Source organism: Ruditapes philippinarum, unplaced genomic scaffold (assembly GCF_026571515.1).
Source record: "Ruditapes philippinarum isolate M1 unplaced genomic scaffold, ASM2657151v2 ctg2025_1_1_1_1, whole genome shotgun sequence".
Classification (NCBI taxonomy): domain Eukaryota; kingdom Metazoa; phylum Mollusca; class Bivalvia; order Venerida; family Veneridae; genus Ruditapes; species Ruditapes philippinarum.
The window spans coordinates 81584-104105 of NW_026867019.1; the positions used below are offsets into that span (position 1 = coordinate 81584).

At 32.2% G+C, this 22522-nt stretch overlaps 2 protein-coding genes across 4 annotated transcripts in view; both read left to right on the top strand.

The window, feature by feature from the left end:
* LOC132734510 (phospholipid scramblase 2-like) overlaps positions 1-8325 on the top strand; it is a 46025-nt gene extending 37700 nt beyond the window's left edge. For all 3 annotated transcript variants that reach the window (XM_060721270.1, XM_060721271.1, XM_060721272.1), the window contains one exon: positions 1113-8325. In XM_060721270.1, the coding sequence (XP_060577253.1) occupies positions 1113-1169 (57 nt within the window). In that variant the 3' untranslated portion in view covers positions 1170-8325. The remainder of the gene's footprint in view (positions 1-1112) is intronic.
* A 5688-nt stretch (positions 8326-14013) lies between these two features.
* On the top strand, positions 14014-22490 carry LOC132734518 (PE-PGRS family protein PE_PGRS16-like). The gene is made up of 2 exons (XM_060721275.1): positions 14014-14204; positions 22274-22490. The coding sequence occupies exons 1-2, from the start codon at positions 14014-14016 to the stop codon at positions 22488-22490; spliced, it is 408 nt and encodes a 135-aa protein (XP_060577258.1).
* Positions 22491-22522: the final 32 nt, after the last annotated feature.

Consider the following 22522-nt stretch of genomic DNA (forward strand, 5'->3'; position numbering starts at 1 on the left):
AGCATTTGCTTACAAAATTACCCCACTCAGGGAAAAAAAGGGTAAAATTAATTTTCCTTAAATGTATATAGTAAAGACTTAAAAAATCTTCTTTTAAAAACCCCAAAGAGCTAGAGCTGAGATATTAATCTTGAAATAACTTCTAGTGAGTGTCTACCAAGTTTGTTCAAATAAAAGCCCTGGGGTCAAAATTGGCCCTGCCCGGGTAGGTTCATTGATTTTCCCTTATTTATATAGTAAAAACTTCCCTAATGTATATAGTAAAAACTTAAAAAATCTTCTTATAAAAAACCCAAAAGACATAGAGCTTAGATATTTAACATGAAACATTTTCTAGTGAGTGTCTACCAAGTTTGTTCAAATACATGTAAAAGCCCTTGGGTCAAAATTGGCCCCGGCTGGGGGCCATTGATTTTCCTTATATTTTTGTATTATAAACTTAAAAAATCTTCTATTTAAAAAGAAAAGAGCTAGAGCTTAGATATTTAGCATTAAACATCTTCTAGTGGGTGTCTCCCATGTTTGTTAAAATGAAAGCCCTGGGCCCTGCCCGAGTGGGTCATTGATTTTCTTAATAGCAACAGCAACCAGTAATGTTTTTACACATGCACTATTTCAGATAAAAATATGAACTTTGTGATATCAGTTTAAAAGTTAGATTTTATTTCTGCTTTTGTTTATAGTTTAACATTCAAATTTTTGAATTTTTTGTTAAATTGTCATAATGTACAGATTTAATTTACACGTAGACAAAACAAGACTTACTGCCAAACAAACATATTGAATAATTTAGATGTGACCTGGACCTTAATTTGACCTTGACTGTCATGGTGAAATTAATGAAATTCTCTTGTTTTTTCTGTAACTTCTTTTTCTGTAACTGTCTCAAACTTGGTCATGTATAAATGAATTAATTTAAATCTATACACAACATTTTTGAGGCCAGGACCTTGATGTATATTAAACTCAAATTAACCTTGACTCATGTATGACCTTGACCTTGAATGTCAAATTATTTCATTTTCACTGGTTATCACCACAAGTGGCTTTAAATTGTTAATTTATCAATGGATTATTTTCATACTTGGACAAAACAACCTTTTATATTACAGGACTTTATGTATTTCGAGCAGAATCAACAAAACAACAATAACAGAGGATACATGTAAACATGTCTATAACATACAGTGATAGAGGAAACATGTAAACATGTTTATAACATACAATGATAGAGTATACATGTAAACTTGTCTATAACATACAGTGATATAAGAACATCACAAGAGAAAATATAGAGAAGAAAGTTTATGGACATATAATATCTATATACATTATAACTTTTGACATAACTTTTAGCATATTGTTGATAACTTGACTTGATATTTCATTTTGAAATAAACAAATCATTCATATTTTATATATGGTATCATTTAACTACTAGTTGATTTTAGCAAACATTATGTGTTAAGTAACAAACATTTTAATACTATATGTGAAACTATTTAATTACTATGAAGAATTATGTTCATTTTAGCAAACATTTGTTTTTGTTTTAATTGAGGATATATAACATTTATTTTTGTAATGAGGATATATCTGAAATCCATTGAAGAAGTGGGTGCAATAATATAAACCAAGAGTACACAAAAACGTTCTTTTTATTGGAGCATTTTTATTTGATCTCTTATGTTTTAAATGATATAAATAATTACTTTATATTTATAAATGTTGATAAACCATGACTTGAAATGAGAAAGTCTGCCAGGAATGCATGAAATTACGGTCAGTGTCTCAAGTTTTTATCACCAAAATGCCTTTTCTTTTACTGTAGACTAGATTTTAGTGTTTAAAACATGTCTGTTAGTTAAAGGGGTTCAAAGTATGATGTAAATGTAGTTGTTGTCTTGTAGATATGTTTTAAGTCACAAATTTTATCAAAAAATTAGCCTTGTATATGGATTTCTTTGTTCATAAAATACGTTATTTATGTTGCAAGTATAGGTTAGAGTGCATATTGGGTGTTCTTCGTAAATAAGAAAGCTAAAAAGGAGCGGAGCTTGCGAAGCGACTGTAGCTTTCTTATTTACGAAGAACATCCAATATGCACTCTAACCGGCTTAGTGCTCCGCCCATTTTTTTCCGCCTAACACACTGCGTGACGTCACACGATAGCCTAAATGTGTATAACCATATTTGGAAGAGGTAGCAGTACACATTTTCGGGTCACGTGTTTTGCATAGTTTATTCCCGCATTCTGTCTAGGTAAATCAGACAATATCACGGTGCATATCCATATCGGTTCCCTCTTTGCGAAATATTCTCAAACGGTACCCTCTTTGAACATACACAGGTCATTCTCTGCTAAAAACAAACCAGCGATGGATAACAATGCAGTAAAAATTTATTGTAATAAGGAAAGGAGGTATGACATGTAGAAAAGATGTATACCACGGAACACTAGAATGTTTTTTTAATGTGCTGATTTGTCATGTGCCCGATTTTCATGTACTGCAACTTCACAATAAGCTGCAAAAAGTCGACATGTCTTGCCTCGCCCGTCACCTCGACATATTTTTCGGGCTGAAATGAACCTGTAGCTTGATTATATATGCATCATACATATTAATTATGTTCATATACATATCATCTTCGGACAAATGGCAGTATATTGTCAAAAATAAATGTAAAATTAATAAAAACACCCTACTTTCGGTCTTGCGGCGGCACGGGCTGTAATATTTACATAAAAAGTTAGAAATATTACAAACATACTATGTTGGAATAAGTGAACTTTTTATTTGGAAATTATAAAATGATAATGGTTCCGTAAGTAATAAAACATTTTTACTGTAATTTTGCCTGTTTTCATTTCAATGAACCTCTTTTTTTAATTCTATGCGGTAGTGACGATATACATGTGCGTGTACGGAAAAAAAATGATGCATAAATATTGATTAGTAGGAGTAAACTTCATGATCTCTGCACATGCGTATATTTCACTTTAGCGCTCTTCGAAACTAAGCTCCGCCCACTTGCTTTTTATAATATAAAACGTCCAGTTTATATAAAATCTGTTCTATTAAGATTTGAAACCTGAAAATTTGAAAAATCCTCTTCGGTGATTGGCTTAAAAAAATTGGCGAGCACTAAGTTTTAATAGTACAGTTTTATTGTCTCTTTATTAATAATTGTATATATACATGTACTAGTAAACGTATAAATATAGAATATTATCACTGTCATAACAAAAGATAATTTCATTTCAACCACCAAAATCCATATGGTATATATTATACATTTTTTATGATGAAGAATACCCGAAAGAGAATTCAGATTTATATTAAAAGTTTTGTTAGTATAATGATTAACCTACCAGCATTATAGCAGTGTGTATATTTTGTTTACTCCACCATGATTTTATTATTTAATGTTCTACATTTACTAGTATTAGGCTCTTTACACGAGATCTGTTTTTCTACTTTAAGTGTCTTATTGCAATTTTTATTTATTAGAATATATATGTATATAAATGTCAAGTTATTGCAAGATGTGACTGTTTTTAAAATGGATTGAGAGATTCTACAGGTATTCCCTCATATATTACACATGATCTAGTAGAGTTAGTAATGTCTTGTACTAGGTTATAAGATGAGATGTATAGTAAGATATTCAGATTTTTATACATGGGTACTAGGAATATAAAACTTAAAAGACAATAGTAATAGTTTATAAAGGTGTGATATATGTTATATGATCTTATGATAAATTGATATATGTTTTATGATCTAATGATGGTTAAATGTTACTTTTATCATTCCCACTACCCATATTGCCTTATATGTGTACATTTATAAAATAAATAACTCCAGTTTTTCTGTGGGATATATTGTTGGGATATGTTTATAAAGTGTCATGGTGAAGACAAATGTTTGTGACAGTGTTAAACGTCATAATAAACTACCAGTATAATTATTTTTGTTTGAATTACCTTGTAACTCTAGTTAGGATGCACTAACAAAAGGCTCAGAAAAGGATGTTAGGAATTTTAGTATTTGAACTTTACTCATTACAAAAATATTAGAGTGAAATATTTAACATTAGTGTTATTTTGTAGAGAGGGACACTAACTTTGGTCAGACTTGAACTGTATTTTCATTGTTACAAACTAAAGAATATAATCTCTCCTTTTTAACAGCTTTTATTTTTAAAACATAATTATCAATTATTTGAGATTTTTGTAAATGCACACCTGACAAAAGATGTTGAAAAATGGAATTTATCAGAGTTTTATTTCTAATGTAACATTTTATATTATTTTGCAATTTTACACATTTTAACTTTGCCTTTCTTTCAAGATTGTAGATAATTAGAATTAAAATATTGTACCCTTAAATATTTTTAACATCTTGAGTTGATGTTTCCAGTCATTTAGGATATTTATTTTCAAAACTTTGGCCTATTTTGGAAAGTTTATAACGTAGTTTTACATGACAACAATGTAAAACTGTCATGTAAAATGCTATGAAAAAATGACATTTTCAATTATGTTTATACCCCCACTTGTGGGGGAGCATGTACATTTGCCATTGTCCTTCCCTCATACTCTAATGATATACATTTGTACATTAACAAAACAGAGAAATCCATGTCCTATGCTCTAATGATATACATTTGTACATTAACAAAACAGAGAAACTCATGTCCTATGCATACATTTCTAATTATTTCTACAACTAACCTAAAGGCCAATTATACCTAACAGGAGCTTGTTTTTATTTCCTAAAACCTTTTTATTTTTGGTATTGTGTTACTGATTCATTGGTCATCTTTAGATTCTTTCTCGTTTTTGGCAATTTTATATAGGTAGGGTGTTTTAATATTTTTAATCACTTTGTTTACATTTTGCTAGCTTATCACAAATTATTTCACATTCAGTGCCATTTTCTTCATGTGATAAGCATCTAACTTGTTTTGAATTCATTATTCCAATATTATAAAACATTTGTTTGCAGTTACTACTAAAAGAAAAAGTCATTTATACTGAGGCTTAATGTACCTTTATAGTAATACATTTTTCACATAGTGTGTCATATTAATACATTATTTAGAATGTGTATTACAATTGTGACAACACAGTTTGTACAAAATGCCACAATGTTGATTGACAATATTTCATCTATGGCATGTTGAAATACTTTAAATTCAGATTGACAGAATTTATTGCCATTAAGTGGTAAATACACAACAGGGTAGGGCTGGTGATAATTGGTCTGTTAAATAAATAATGGCCCTGCTTCAAGCAGATGCTCATAATTTAATCAGGGTCAATAATCACTGCAACTCATCTCTGGCATGTAATAATGTTTTTTGAAGGGTATAAAGCTATATCTTATGAAATATTTTTATAATTTATCAATAGTAAAATTAAATTGTTTCTATAATCATTATGGTTGACTTTCTAGAAAGAGTTGTAAGGTAGTCTGTCTCTGTTATTAAACACATATGAATATTGTAAGTTAACAGAATAAATTGTTCTGCAACACAATATACTTCACTTTTTATAGTACTGTAGGGTTTTATCTCTTTAGCAGCAATGATTTCCTAAATGCAACATTTACTTTTAAGGTAATTTACTACAATATTTCTGTAATACAAGCATACTGAAAGTATTATTCTTTTTAAAATACTAGCAATAATTTTTGCAGCAGATATATAGCTTTATACACTGACATATTATTAAGTATTTGCATTTGCCAAGGACATTTTTACTGGAGAACCCGCTGGAGTTATTACAAATCAAGCTACTTACCTTAAATGCCACGAAGACCAGTTAAATCAAGTTTTTTTTTGTTTGAACTTTTTTTTTTCCTTTTTTTGATCAGTAAAACTGTGTATTTATACAAGTAACAATTATTTTTTAAGTTTTAATAATACCACTTTTCAGCCGTCTTGTTTAATGACGTCAAATATGTCATTGCCTTTGATCGTTTGTTACATTTGATCATGTTCAGCAGGCTGATTATGATTTTGATGTTTTAGTGGAGCAGCACACTTATAATTGAGGAGCACACTTATAATCAGACATTCACAATCATTTGAGTCTTGGCCAATTTTGTTAACATTCATAGTAACGTGTGTTCAATCATGAAAGGATATGTATAGTTGTATCATATTTAATAAGTGCAGTAAGTGTTCACGGTTTGTTTATAATAATTGTATAGAACAATCAATGTTTTGATAATTACACAGAGGTATGTTAGCATAAAACTTGTACATAACAATCAGCCATTTTTGATGTTATATGTTTATTAATGTAAATGATTATCACTAAAATGCTATCTTTGACAAACCAACAACAAGATTTGGAGCATTTGCAAGGAAAGTATTGTATCATCGTAAATAATTTTGAGCAACATATTTTATATTTGGTCATTATTATACCCCCAAAAACGAAGTTTGGGGGGGGGGGTATATAGGAGTCACCCGGTGGTCGGTCGGTCGGTTGGTCCAGACCTTGCATTTTCCTTGTCCGAAGCATAACTTGAAAACTATTGGTTGGAATTCAATATAACTACATACAATTGTCAAACACAATAAGGGGAAGTGCAGTGCACAAGAACCATAACTCTATCTAAAGTAATTACAGAGTTATTGCCCTTTGTTACTTTTCCATTGCTTTCTTTTGTCCGGACCATAACTTGAAGACTTATTGTTTGAATTCATTATAACTTCATACAATGGTCAAGCACATTGAGAGGAAGTGCAGTGCTCAAGAACCATAACTCCATCTTGACTTATTACAGAGTTACTGCCCTTTTTAACCTTTCCTTGTCCAGAGCATGACATGAAAACTACTGTTTGGAATTCAAAACAACTTCATACAATGGTCAAGCACAATAAGGGGAAGTGCAGTGCACAAAAACCATAACTCCATCTTGACTAATTACAGAGTTATTGCCCTTTGGTACTTTTCCATTGCTTTTTTTGTCCGGAGCATAACTTGAAGACTAATGGTTGGAATTCAATTTAACTTCATACAATGGTCAAGCACATTTAGAGGAAGTGCAGTGCACAAAAAGCATAACTCTATCTTGACTAATTAGTTATTGCCCTTTGTTATCTTTCCTTGTCCAGAGCATAATTTGAAAACTACTGTTTGGAATTCAATACAACTTCATACAGTTGTCAAGGACATTAAAAGGAAGTGCAGTGCACAAGAGCCATAACTCCATTTTGACTTATTACAGAGTTACTGCCCTTTGATACTTTTCCTTGTCCGGAGCATAACTTGAAACATACTGGTTGGAAATATTCAAAACAACTTCATACAATGGTCAAGCACAATAAGAGGAAGTGCAGTGCACAAGAACTATAACTCCATCTTCAGTATTTATAGAGTTATTGCCCTTTTTTCTTTTCCTTGTCTTTCTGGACATATTACAGAGTAATTCAATAAAACTTCATCAATGGCCAACCACATTGAAAGGAAATGCAACATACAAGAACCACAACTATCTTTAACCATAACTCTATATTTCAATTCTTTTACAAGGTATTCTGTTACTAGTAACATCCTCATTTCCGAAGCAGTCTTGCGGGGGTATCAATCACATTTAGTGATAGTTCTAGTATTTATTTGTTACCCCCGTCCAAGACAGAGGTGTATAAATTTGGCTTTGTCCATTCCTACCTATTGGAAAAAACTTGTGTGACTTCAGGAACAAAATTGAACTGTATTTCCTCTTTGATTTGATGATATTCAATTCTTAATCTTTTATGCGGTTCTCCTTCTTTTAATAGTGCCAAAAAAAGTAATGGGGAAATGGTATCTTTATGCAGGAAACTTTTCTTCAATCAAAGCTGAAAATGTATTATATCAATTTGTAATTTCAGACATTGATAGATCTCATTCTAGAAAACTTCATTGTTCCAGAAGCATAATTCTCTTTTGCATAATTGAAGACTTAACCCCCACTCCACACACACACACTTGCTTTTTAATCTTATCTAAAAAAAATTTAGGCATCAACTTTAAAATGTTACACTGTACAGGAAGAGTAACTCTACTTGAGAATATAATATTAATGCTCTGGGTGGTACTAAGAAGCAAATAGTTTAATTTGACGAGGGATATCAATTTAACGAGTTTGTTTGTTAGATTTGTATTCTGTTGATGTTTTTAAGACAGCATTATGTTTTGTCATATTCATGATTTGTAATTATTCCATTTTTGTTGTATTTTAAATAAATAGCTAATTGTGTATATTCAGTGTGATCTGTTACTTTTTGGCTCATTAAAATAGATTAAAGGATTGGAGACATTGGCACAGTTCTCTTGTGTTATCTTTTGGTCTGGTTCAACAGGTTTTTATTTCCCTGGGAAAAAATAAACCAGGGAGCATATATTTGAGGAACCATTGTATAAAGTTTTACCTTTGGAGAGAACATATTTTCTTTTATTTTGGATGATACTTGATGATGCTTGTCATAGAATTATTAAATCATGTAGCATTGAAGGATTAATGATAATTGCCATATGAACACATCTGTAATTGTTTCTTTATCAGTTATTTCTATATACAGTTTAAGTAGCCATATTTGGGGCGTGAATAATACCTTCTATAAACAGACTCCTCTGTGTCGTCTTTGTCTTTCGCTAACCGTTTTGTATCAGTTTTTGTTTATGGTCATTTACATCAAAACTTATTTTATAGTTGTTTCATGGATATTTTATGTGTTGATGCAACTTGGTGAGTTTTTTTTTCCTGTGTGTCACATATGCATAATGTGATTATTGTATGTTTATATGCAGAGTTAGGGTGACCTGCCGCACCTTTTTTATAAATGTCAATGACACTTAGACATATAATAACAAAGCATAAAATTGCTCATTAAAGTGAGGAACTTAAAACATATGTAATTGAACCTTGACGAACTGTACCTGCCACACCCATTCTCAGGTCAAAGGTCACTTGACCTGTAAAATTGTCAATAAATATGCATTGATCTAGGCAATATCCAGTACCAAAGCAATATCCAGTACTTAAGCAATATCCAGTACTAAAGCAATATCCAGTACCAAAGCAATATCCAGTACCAAAGCAATATCCAGTACCAAAGCAATATCCAGTACCAAAGCAATATCCAGTACTTAAGCAATATCAAGTACTAAAGACATATCAAATCTCAAAGCAATATATCCAGTACCAACGCATTATCCAGTACCAAAGCAATATCCAGTACTTTTAATAGCAATATCCAAGACCAAAGCAATATCCAGTACTTAAGCAATATCCAGTACCAAAGCGATATCCAGTACTTAAGCGATATCCAGTACCAAAGCAATATCCAGTACCAAAGCAATATCCAGTACTAAAGCAATATCTAGCACCAACGCAAGGTTAGCACAATTCTTTCAGAACCAACCACGAAGAAATGCCATTAAAGGAATAATCCGGATCGACATCACCAGCAGGTAAATCGATCGGATTAGAATAGAGAGAAATAGGAAATTCCTAAAAAAAAACGCACAGCATGACAAAATTGAAAATTTTACAGGCTCAGATTTATTGAGACTGTTCATGGACGGTATTAAGAAGTCCAAGTTACCGTCCACGCCCCCTAGCACTGGCTTAAGCAGTATTTAACATGAATTGGTAAAATTAAGAATTTTGAAACATCCGAAACATATGGCGGTTATCATGGAACCTTCAATGTGACACGTTAGTGCCATTTCATCAAAAGCGGCATATGGTCCCCAAGTAAACAAATGCGTGTGCCCTGAACGATAAAACAATGGACGGAACTAAATAAAATTGAATGTAGAAAGGGGATCAGAGGTTATGAAGTCTGCATATTACAGATAATACGTCAAAAGACAAATTTAAAAAGCAAAAGCAGGACACATAACCTTATGGTGATTCAACAGTGAGCCAAGTGAGGAATACTGGAACCACCCAAAAAGAAAATAGCCGAATAGAAAGACCTAAATTGCCTGTAACAATCTTAGATTGATGAACGAAAAGAATAAAAATCAGCCAGTTTCTAATATATCTTATGAAGAACGGCAGGCCATATTATCTTTACTTAACAATTCAGATATCACGTGCAGATAAAGGAGGTGCTGTAGTTATTCTAGATAAGATTTCGTATATACAAGAAGGCCTCAGACAACTAAAAGACAAACGTTTTACCAAGCAATCCCTTCAGACAAAACGCAAAACATATCCGATGAAATAACAACATTCTTTAACTACTTGAAGCAAAAGCAGGATATAACCTAATGGTGGTTCAACAGTATTCAAGTGAGGAATTTGTTCTTTAAAAACATGCTTTAATTTCAATGAGAAACACTACAAACAAATATCTGGCACCACAATGGGTACAAAATACGCCCCAAGCTACGCAATCATTTTCATGGATAACTTAAACACAAAATTCTTACAAACCCAAAGAGTCAAACCTTTAGTTTGGTGGAGATTTATATAGATGACATCTTCATTATTAAGCCGCATACCCGACAGGAATTCATTTCCTTCATGGCCCGTCTAAGCTCATTTCATAATTCAATAAAATCCACGCACAAGATAGACTTAACATGCTTAAAGCAGGCAAAATTTCTGGACAAGCATATTACGGTCGACACCACACCACAGAATATACAATACCGACAGACGCTCAATATGTATCTACATTTTGCCAGACCAGAAGAACAGTTTTCCGTATAGCCAAGCATTAAGAATAGTGATGATTAGATTCATAGCGTGTAGAAATAATCTGGCAATAAACCTAAAAGCTAGAGGTTATCAAAATAGCGGATAAAAAAGGCGGGAAACATGAACAGATACAACCGGTTGACGACGAAGAGGAAAGAGAAAAGTCGTATCATACCATTTATCTATACATAAAACCCAAATACATATACAGCACAAAGTATCCTAAACAAACATCTCAACCTTCCTTAAGTGGCGACATGGCCAAGTGGTTAACGCGTCGGACTAGTAATCTAATGATCGCTAGCCGCATGGGTTCAAACCCCGTCAGGGCCCTGCAAGTCGTTGTTTCCTTGAGCAAGAAACTTTACTCTCTTTTCTCAGTACTAATTGGTTCTAGGAACAGATTCGAAAGTGTGTCTATAAGCTTATAGCTTCTTACATAATCAAACTAAAATAAATTCTGTATAAACCAAACACCTCAACCTTCTATTATCCAATACGTCTACAACATTTGCCAGTAATACAAGAATATTAGCCGTCACTCACAGAGCTAAATCTTAAAGGGATATATATTTTCATTTCGATCTGATTCGAGCAAACTTATACAATCTCAGAAAAGGAGTTACGCTGTGGAAAAAAATGTTTTGTATGTAAATATATTGTTGATTCCGAAAACTTTACTAGCAACGTTACAAATAGAACATTCATCATCCCCAGAAATTATGCATGTTTCACGGTTAGTGTGATATATCTCATCACATGCAAAAAATGCAAATTACAATACGTTGGACAAACAGGTAAGATATTACGTGACGTCTAGGAGATGTCATATCTAGGAATAACGATACGTTATTTTAATTAATAGTGCAAACCATAACGTCATCGATATTGACGTCAAAATAATTCAGCCTTTCGAGCGTAACAAAAGACTTCGCCTTGAAGATGTATGCATTCGCAAATTGAAGACACGATCATCACAGGGACTGAACCTTATCCAATAGACAATTTCGACTGGCCACAAGAAGTATATACAGCTAAGAAATTGATTGAAGAAGAAGAAAAACAGAAGAAACGATATAGCTTCTTTGTAACATATGTGGTTATATAGAATCATCAAAATATTATTATTTTAAGGGCTATATCAATGAATAACGTTAACGCTTGTATTGAATCTTAATAACCAATTAACACTTACATTTATATTATTAGTTATAAAGATTGTTGACTGGTTATATGACCCTTTATAAACGGCTGTTTGTAAATATAACCCGAGCCGTTAGGCGAGGGTTATATTAAAAACAGCCGTTTATATACGGCCATATAACCTGTCAACGATCTTTATAACGAATTTATAATACAGCAAGCATCATTTTTAGAGCAAAAAAGTAAGTTTTCTTCATGAATCGACAGCAGCCGTGTATATAAAACTATATAAACGTCACGATTATCCAATAAAAATTGACGTTACAAACGTGCAGTATTATAAGGATTATTATAATACTGCACGTTTGTAACGTCACTTTTCATTGGATAATCGTGACGTTTTAACAGTTTTATATACACGGCTTCTGTCGATTCATGAAGAAATCTTACTTTTTTCTTTAAAAATGATGCTTGCTGTATTAAAAATTCGTTATAAAGATTGTTGACGTATATAAACAGCTGTTTGCAATATAACCCTCGCCTAGCGGCTCGGGTTATATTTACAAATAGCCTTTTATATAGGGCCATATAACCTGTCAACAATCTTTATATTAACTAATAATAGAATCTATATACTTAATCACTGAACGTCTGTTTATTTCTGAACTTATCTGTTTTCTTTCATGTATGAATTCAGCTTTTATAAAGGAAAACGTCTTTTCCATACTTGTATAATTGGAAAACCAGTTTATAAGTTTTGAAATTGTCATTTTTTGTTCCAATACTTCGAGGAATTCCAACGAATTTTTTTAGAAAACATCAGTCATTACGTTGAATGTTATCTACTGTACATTTGTATATTATACATTACCACGTCATAGTAGATATGATACATAAACAATTAATGGTGCTTATTTATAGATTGGTTGACAAAATAAAAAAAAAAATATTTCATGTGGATCATGTACACGTACTAATAATTTAGACAAGTTTCAGGTTTTAAATGCTTTTGATACCTTTAAGATTTTATTTTTTAAAGGAAATATCAATAAGATCTTTTTCCACAACTTACTCTTATTTCACTTAAAATACATAGGTAAATTATAAATTATTTTAAGTTGTTCTTATGGACACCTTTTTTCCTTTTAAAAAGCTTAGAAAATCATCGCTCATTTATATTGAAAAGTTATTTAGGAAAATATAATTTTGAGTTAGTCAATATATATGTTCAGATAATGAAAAACCCAAATGTTTTTCTTTCATACTTAAAATGAAAATGCTGCGAGAAACTGCTGCCATTACTAAAAAATGAAATACGCCTGTTGTACGAGTGATAATAAAATTTAGTTGTTATAGTTAATCACTTTATTTCAAAACGATTTTGAGTTTAAACACAGGAGAAACAAAGATCTAGATTACGGTGGTCGCGACGCGAGAGGAGGTCCTAATGGTGTGGACATTATGTTTTTTTTGTAATTTTATACTATTTTTGCAAGTTTAAACCCTTTTTTAATCGACCAGATTGATGGAATAAACGTGGAATTTAAAAAAAGAGAAACGCTTTCAAAATATATTTATTTTGATAATATGTTACGTATTATTAACCAGTTTGCTTTATGTATAAACTATAGAGTTAATATATTCAATAACTATATCGACTACAATTGGTTTTGAAAGAGTACAGAAATATCAATATCTAGGTCGAAACGTTAAATCATAGCTTTATGTGATTATAAACATCTACTTCTCCATTCAGCCATGTTCTTTAATTATTTGACAATGTTCTATTTTTAAAACATCTGGAAAACCAAATTATGCAGGTAAACATGATATAATTCATTAACTTTATGTATTTTAAAAACAAATCCGTTACTAGAACTTATAATACTTTTGTTTTCATATTTCAATATTTGCGCCGATATTGATTCTATAATGCCATTAATACATACAACTTATTGTTTTATAACTCACGCACACATTTTCTCGTTTGGATTTCAAATTATATATATATGATTCAATCTAACGAAATGAAATGAACAATGTAGAAGTAAGGCATGAATCTTGTAATTTTTCTGTATAACTATCTATAATACATGTAGAACACTTGATTAAATTAACTAGATTTTAATTCAGCTACACAACGGTAATTTGCATGATGAAACAACTCAGTTGGTATACAAGATGGTTTGGTAAAGGAGGACCTAAAAAGACAAACGAGCAAGAATATAATTATTCAGGTGGCGGAAAAGGTGGAGTAGGTTACAATAATGTTCCAAGTGGACATGACGGTGAGGACTGCGAACCTGGTCCTGGTGGTAAAGGTGGTGAGGGTGGCAGACCAGCAGTGTGACATACAACTTCAAAACTTTGACTCTCTCAATGTTATAATATTTTTCAAATAGAAACAACACACATAAAAGAACTTTTTAGTTGCTTTTCGATGACCTTTACTTTTATCACAAAACAACAAAGAAAACGCAATGTAAAATGAATTTTCTGATCTATGCCAGCTGTTTTGTGTTGCTCTGTTAGGGCTATGAGCAAGAAAAACCAATTTGTTGTGTTATGAGTGGATTTTCTTGTTATGAAAAATGAATAGAAAATAAACACAATCATGATTTCGATGTATCACAATATTGTTATAGGGTAGAGAAACTTTATGTAATGAGGGAAACTGTCGAAAATTGTTAAATTTTTCCCTAACCCTATCCCTTCTCTGTTTTTTAATTTAATTAAAAAAATGAAGGCTATTTAGTAAAGATGGTCAACATTATATGTCAGAATACAAATTGCTTGAAGAAAAAAAAAAGATTTGGAGCATTTGCAAGGAAAGTATTGTATCATCGTAAATAATTTTGAGCAACATATTTTATATTTGGTCATTATTATACCCCCAAAAACGAAGTTTGGGGGGGGGGGTATATAGGAGTCACCCGGTGGTCGGTCGGTCGGTTGGTCCAGACGTTGCATTTTCCTTGTCCGAAGCATAATTTGAAAACTATTGGTTGGAATTCAATATAGCTACATACAATTGTCAAACACAATAAAGGGAAGTGCAGTGCACAAGAACCATAACTCTATCTAAAGTAATTACAGAGTTATTGCCCTTTGTTACTTTTCCATTGCTTTCTTTTGTCCGGACCATAACTTAAAGACTTATTGTTTGAATTCATTATAACTTCATACAATGGTCAAGCACATTGAGAGGAAGTGCAGTGCTCAAGAACCATAACTCCATCTTGACTTATTACAGAGTTACTGCCCTATTTAACCTTTCCTTGTCCAGAGCATGACATGAAAACTACTGTTTGGAATTCAAAACAACTTCATACAATGGTCAAGCACAATAAGGGGAAGTGCAGTGCACAAAAACCATAACTCCATCTTCACTAATTACAGAGTTATTGCCCTTTGGTACTTTTCCATTGCTTTTTTTGTCCGGAGCATAACTTGAAGACTAATGGTTGGAATTCAATTTAACTTCATACAATGGTCAAGCACATTTAGAGGAAGTGCAGTGCACAAAAAGCATAACTCCATCTTGACTAATTACAGAGTTATTGCCCTTTGTTATCTTTCCTTGTCCAGAGCATAATTTGAAAACTACTGTTTGGAATTCAATACAACTTCATACAGTTGTCAAGGACATTAAAAGGAAGTGCAGTGCACAAGAGCCATAACTCCATTTTGACTTATTACAGAGTTACTGCCCTTTGATACTTTTCCTTGTCCGGAGCATAACTTGAAACTTACTGATTGGAAATATTCAAAACAACTTCATACAATGGTCAAGCACAATAAGAGGAAGTGCAGTGCACAAGAACTATAACTCCATCTTCAGTATTTATAGAGTTATTGCCCTTTTTCCTTTTCCTTGTATTTCTGGACTTATTACAGAGTAATTCAATAAAACTTCATCAATGGCCAACCACATTGAAAGGAAATGCAACATACAAGAACCACAACTATCTTTAACCATAACTCTATATTTCAATTCTTTTACAAGGTATTCTGTTACTAGTAACATCCTCATTTCCGAAGCAGTCTTGTGGGGGTATTAATCACATTTAGTGATAGTTCTAGTATTTATTTGTTACCCCCGTCCAAGACAGAGGTGTATAAATTTGGCTTTATCTGTTCCTACCTATTGGAAAAAACTTGTGTGACTTCAGGAACAAAATGGAACTGTATTTCCTCTTTGATTTGATGATATTCAATTCTTAATCTTTTATGCGGTTCTCCTTCTTTTAATAGTGCCAAAAAAAGTAATGGGGAAATGGTATCTTTATGCAGGAAACTTTTCTTCAATCAAAGCTGAAAATGTATTATACATATCAATTTGTAATTTCAGACATTGATAGATCTCATTCTAGAAAACTTCATTGTTCCAGAAGCATAATTCTCTTTTGCATAATTGAAGACTTAACCCCCACTCCAAACACACACACTTGCTTTTTAATCTTATCTAAAAAAAATTTAGGCATCAACTTTAAAATGTTACACTTTACAGGAAGAGTAACTCTACTTGAGAATATAATATTAATGCTCTGGGTGGTACTAAGAAGCAAATAGTTTAAATTTGACGAGGGATATCAATTTAACGTGTTTGTTAGATTTGTATTCTGTTGATGTTTTTAAAACAGCATTATGTTTTGTCATATTCATGATTTGTAATTATTCCATTTTTGTTGTATTTTAAATAAATAGCTAATTGTGTATATTCAGTGTGATTTGTTACTTTTTGGCTCATTAAAATAGATTAAAGGATTGGAGACATTGGCACAGTTCTCTTGTGTTATCTTTGGGTCTGGTTCAACACGTTTTTATTCCCCTGGGAAAAAATAAACCTGAGGGAGCATATATTTGAGGCTTTAAACCATTGTATAAAGTTTTACCTTTGGAGAGAACATATTTTCTTTTATTTTGGATGATACTTGATGATGCTTGTCATAGAATTATATAATCATGTAACATTGAAGGATTAATGATAATTGCCATATGAACACATCTGTAATTGTTTCTTTACCAGTTATTTCTATATACAGTTTAAGTAGCCATATTTGGGGCGTGAATAATACCTTCTATAAACAGACTCCTCTGTGTCGTCTTTGTCTTTTGCTAACCGTTTTGTATCAGTTTATGGTCATTTACATCAAAACTTATTTTATAGTTGTTTCATGGATATTTTATGTGTTGATGCAACTTGGTGAGTTTTTTTTCCTGTGTGTCACATATGCATAATGTGATTATTGTATGTTTATATGCAGATTTAGGGTGACCTGCCGTACCTTTTTTATAAATGTCAATGACACTTAGACATATAATAACAAAGCATAAAATTGCTCATTAAAGTGAGGAACTTAAAACATATGTAATTGAACCTTGACAAACTGTACCTGCCACACCCATTCTCAGGTCAAAGGTCACTTGACCTGTAAAATTGTCAATAAATATGCATTGATCTAGGCAATATCCAGTACCAAAGATATATCCAGTACTAAAGCAGTATCAACGCAATATCAAGTACCAAAGCAATATCCAGTACCAAAGCAATATCCAGTACTTAAGCAATATCCAGTACTAAAGCAATATCCAGTACCAAAGCAATATCCAGTACTTAAGCAATATCAAGTACTAAAGACATATCAAATCTCAAAGCAATATATCCAGTACCAACGCATTATCCAGTACCAAAGCAATATCCAGTACCAAAGCAATATCCAGTACCAACGCAATAGCCAGTACTTAAGCAATATCCAGTACCAAAGCAATATCCATTACCAAAGAAATATCCAGTACCAAAGCAATATCCAGTACTAAAGCAATATCTAGCACCAACGTAAGGTTAGCACAATTCTTTCAGAACCAACCACGAAGAATAGCCATTAAAGGAATAATCCGGATCGACATCACCAGCAGGTAAATCGATCGGATTAGAATAGAGAGAAATAGAAAATTCCTAAAAAAACGCACAGCATGACAAAATTGAAAATTTTACAGGCTCAGATTTATTGAGACTGTTCATGGACGGTATTAAGAAGTCCAAGTTACCGTCCACGCCCCCTAGCACTGGCTTAAGCAGTATTTAACATGAATTGGTAAAATTAAGAATTTTGAAACATCCGAAACATATGGCGGTTATCATGGAACCTTCAATGTGACACGTTAGTGCCATTTCATCAAAAGCGGCATATGGTCCCCAAGTAAACAAATGCGTGTGCCCTGAACGATAAAACAATGGACGGAACTAAATAAAATTGAATGTAGAAAGGGGATCAGAGGTTATGAAGTCTGCATATTACAGATAATACGTCAAAAGACAAATTTAAAAAGCAAAAGCAGGACACATAACCTTATGGTGATTCAACAGTGAGCCAAGTGAGGAATACTGGAACCACCCAAAAAGAAAATAGCCGAATAGAAAGACCTAAATTGCCTGTAACAATCTTAGATTGATGAACGAAAAGAATAAAAATCAGCCAGTTTCTAATATATCTTATGAAGAACGGCAGGGCCATATTATCTTTACTTAACAATTCAGATATCACGTGCAGATAAAGGAGGTGCTGTAGTTATTCTAGATAAGATTTCGTATATACAAGAAGGCCTCAGACAACTAAAAGACAAACGTTTTACCAAGCAATCCCTTCAGACAAAACGCAAAACATATCCGATGAAATAACAACATTCTTTAACTACTTGAAGCAAAAGCAGGACATAACCTAATGGTGGTTCAACAGTATTCAAGTGAGGAATTTGTTCTTTAAAAACATGCTTTAATTTCAATGAGAAACCCTACAAACAAATATCTGGCACCACAATGGGTACAAAATACGCCCCAAGCTACGCAATCATTTTCATGGATAACTTAAAAACAAAATTCTTACAAACCCAAAGAGTCAAACCTTTAGTTTGGTGGAGATTCATATAGATGACATCTTCATTATTAAGCCGCATACCCGACAGGAATTCATTTCCTTCATGGCCCGTCTAAGCTCATTTCATAATTCAATAAAATCCACGCACAAGATAGACTTAAAGCAGGCAAAATTTCTGGACAAGCATATTACGGTCGACACCACACCACAGAATATACAAAACCGACAGACGCTCAATATGTATCTACATTTTTCCAGACCAGAAGAACAGTTTTCCGTATAGCCAAGCATTAAGAATAGTGATGATTAGATTCATAGCGTGTAGAAATAATCTGGCAATAAACCTAAAAGCTAGAGGTTATCAAAATAGCGGATAAAAAAGGCGGGAAACATGAACAGATACAACCGGTTGACGACGAAGAGGAAAGAGAAAAGTCGTATCATACCATTTATCTATACATAAAACCCAAATACATATACAGCACAAAGTATCCTAAACAAACATCTCAACCTTCCTTAAGTGGCGACATGGCCAAGTGGTTAACGCGTCGGACTAGTAATCTAATGATCGCTAGCCGCATGGGTTCAAACCCCGTCAGGGCCCTGCAAGTCGTTGTTTCCTTGAGCAAGAAACTTTACTCTCTTTTCTCAGTACTAATTGGTTCTAGGAACAGATTCGAAAGTGTGTCTATAAGCTTATAGCTTCTTACACAATCAAACTAAAATAAATTCTGTATAAACCAAACACCTCAACCTTCTATTATCCAATACGTCTACAACATTTGCCAGTAATACAAGAATATTAGCCGTCACTCACAGAGCTAAATCTTAAAGGGATATATATTTTCATTTCGATCTGATTCGAGCAAACTTATACAATCTCAGAAAAGGAGTTACGCTGTGGAAAAAATGTTTTGTATGTAAATATATTGTTGATTCCGAAAACTTTACTAGCAACGTTACAAATAGAACATTCATCATCCCCAGAAATTATGCATGTTTCACGGTTAGTGTGATATATCTCATCACATGCAAAAAATGCAAATTACAATACGTTGGACAAACAGGTAAGATATTACGTGACGTCTAGGAGATGTCATATCTAGGAATAACGATACGTTATTTTAATAGTGCAAACCATAACGTCATCGACATTGACGTCAATATAATTCATCCTTTCGAGCGTAACAAAAGACTTCGCCTTGAAGATGTATGCATTCGCAAATTGAAGACACGATCATCACAGGGACTGAACTTTATCCAATAGACAATTTCGACTGGCCACAAGAAGTATATACAGCTAAGAAATTGATTGAAGAAGAAGAAAAACAGAAGAAACGATATAGCTTCTTTGTGACATATGTGGTTATATAGAATCATCAAAATATTATTATTTTAAGGGCTATATCAATGAATAACTTTAAAGTTGTATTGAATCTTAATAACCAATTAACACTTACATTTATATTATTAGTTATAAAGATTGTTGACTGGTTATATGACCCTTTATAAACGGCTGTTTGTAAATATAACCCGAGCCGTTAGGCGAGGGTTATATTAAAAACAGCCGTTTATATACGGCCATATAACCTGTCAACGATCTTTATAACGAATTTATAATACAGCAAGCATCATTTTTAGAGCAAAAAAGTAAGTTTTCTTCATGAATCGACAGCAGCCGTGTATATAAAACTATATAAACGTCACGATTATCCAATAAAAATTGACGTTACAAACGTGCAGTATTATAAGGATTATTATAATACTGCACGTTTGTAACGTCACTTTTCATTGGATAATCGTGACGTTTAAACAGTTTTATATGCACGGCTTCTGTCGATTCATGAAGAAATCTTACTTTTGTCTTTAAAAATGATGCTTGCTGTATTAAAAATTCGTTATAAATATTGTTGACGTATATAAACAGCTGTTTGCAATATAACCCTCGCCTAGCGGCTCGGGTTATATTAACAAATAGCCTTTTATATAGGGCCATATAACCTGTTAACAATCTTTATATTAACTAATAATAGAATCTATATACTTAATCACTGAACGTCTGTTAATTTCTGAACTTATCTGTTTTCCTTCATGTATGAATTCAGCTTTTATAAAGGAAAACGTCTTTTCCATACTTGTATAATTGGAAAACCAGTTTATAAGTTTTGAAATTGTCATTTTTTGTTCCAATACTTCGAGGAATTCCAACGAATTTTTTTAGAAAACATCAGTCATTACGTTGAATGTTATCTACTGTACATTTGTATATTATACATTACCACGTCATAGTAGATATGATACATAACAATTAATGGTGCTTATTTATAGATTGGTTGACAAAATAAAAAAAAAATATTTCATGTGGATCATGTACACGTACTAATAATTTAGACAAGTTTCAGGTTTTAAATGCTTTTGATACCTTTAATTAAGATTTTATCTTTTAAAGGAAATATCAATAAGATCTTTTTCCACAATTAACTTACTCTTATTTCACTTAAAATACATAGGTAAATTATAAATTATTTTAAGTTGTTCTTATGGACACCTTTTTTCCTTTTTATAAAGCTTAAAAAACCATCGCTCATTTATATTGAAAAGTTATTTAGGAAAATATAATTTTGAGTTAGTCAATATATATGTTCAGATAATGAAAAACCCAAATGTTTTTCTTTCAGTCTTAAAATGAAAATGCTGCGAGAAACTGCTGCCATTACTAAAAAATGAAATACGCCTGTTATACGAGTGATAATAAAATTTAGTTGTTATAGTTAATCACTTTATTTCAAAATAATTTTGAGTTTAAACACAGGAGCAACAAAGATCTAGATTACGGTGGTCGCGACGCGAGAGGAGGTCATAATGGTGTGGGCATTATGTTTTTTTTTTGTAATTTTATACTATTTTTGCAAGTTTAAACCCTTTTTTAATCGACCAGATTGATGGAATAAACGTGGAATTTAAAAAAAGAGAAACGCTTTCAAAATATATTTATTTTGATAATATGTTACGTATTATTAACCAGTTTGCTTTATGTATAAACTATAGAGTTAATATATTCAATAACTATATCGACTACAATTGGTTTTGAAAGAGTACAGAAATATCAATATCTAGGTCGAAACGTTAAATCTGACTTTATGTGATGATAAACATCTACTTCTCTATCCAGCCATGTTCTTTAATTATTTGACAATGTTCTATTTTTAAAACATCTGGAAAACCAAATTATGCAGGTAAACATGATATAATTCATTAACTTTATGTATTTTAAAAACAAATCCGTTACTAGAACTTATAATACTTTTGTTTTCGTATTTCAATATTTGCGCAGATATTGATACTATAATGCCATTAATACATACAACTCATCGTTTTATGATTCACGTTTGGTTTTCCAATTATATATGATACAATCTAAGTAAATGAAAGGAACAAAGTAGAAGTTAGGCATGAATCTTGTAATTTTCTGTAGATTTACACTTTATAACTATCTATAATAGAACAATTGATTAAATTAACTAGATTTTGATTCAGCTACACAACGATAATTTGCATGATGAAACAACTCAGTTGGTATACAAGATGGTTTGGTATAGGAGGACCTAAAAAGACAAACGAGCAAGAATATAATTATTCAGGCGGTGGAAAAGGTGGAATAGGTTACAATAATGTTCCAAGTGGACATGACGGCGAGGATGGAGAGGCCGGTCCTGGTGGTAAAGGTGGTGCGGGTGGCAGACCAGCAGTGTGACACAACTTCAAAACTTTGACTCTCTCAATGTT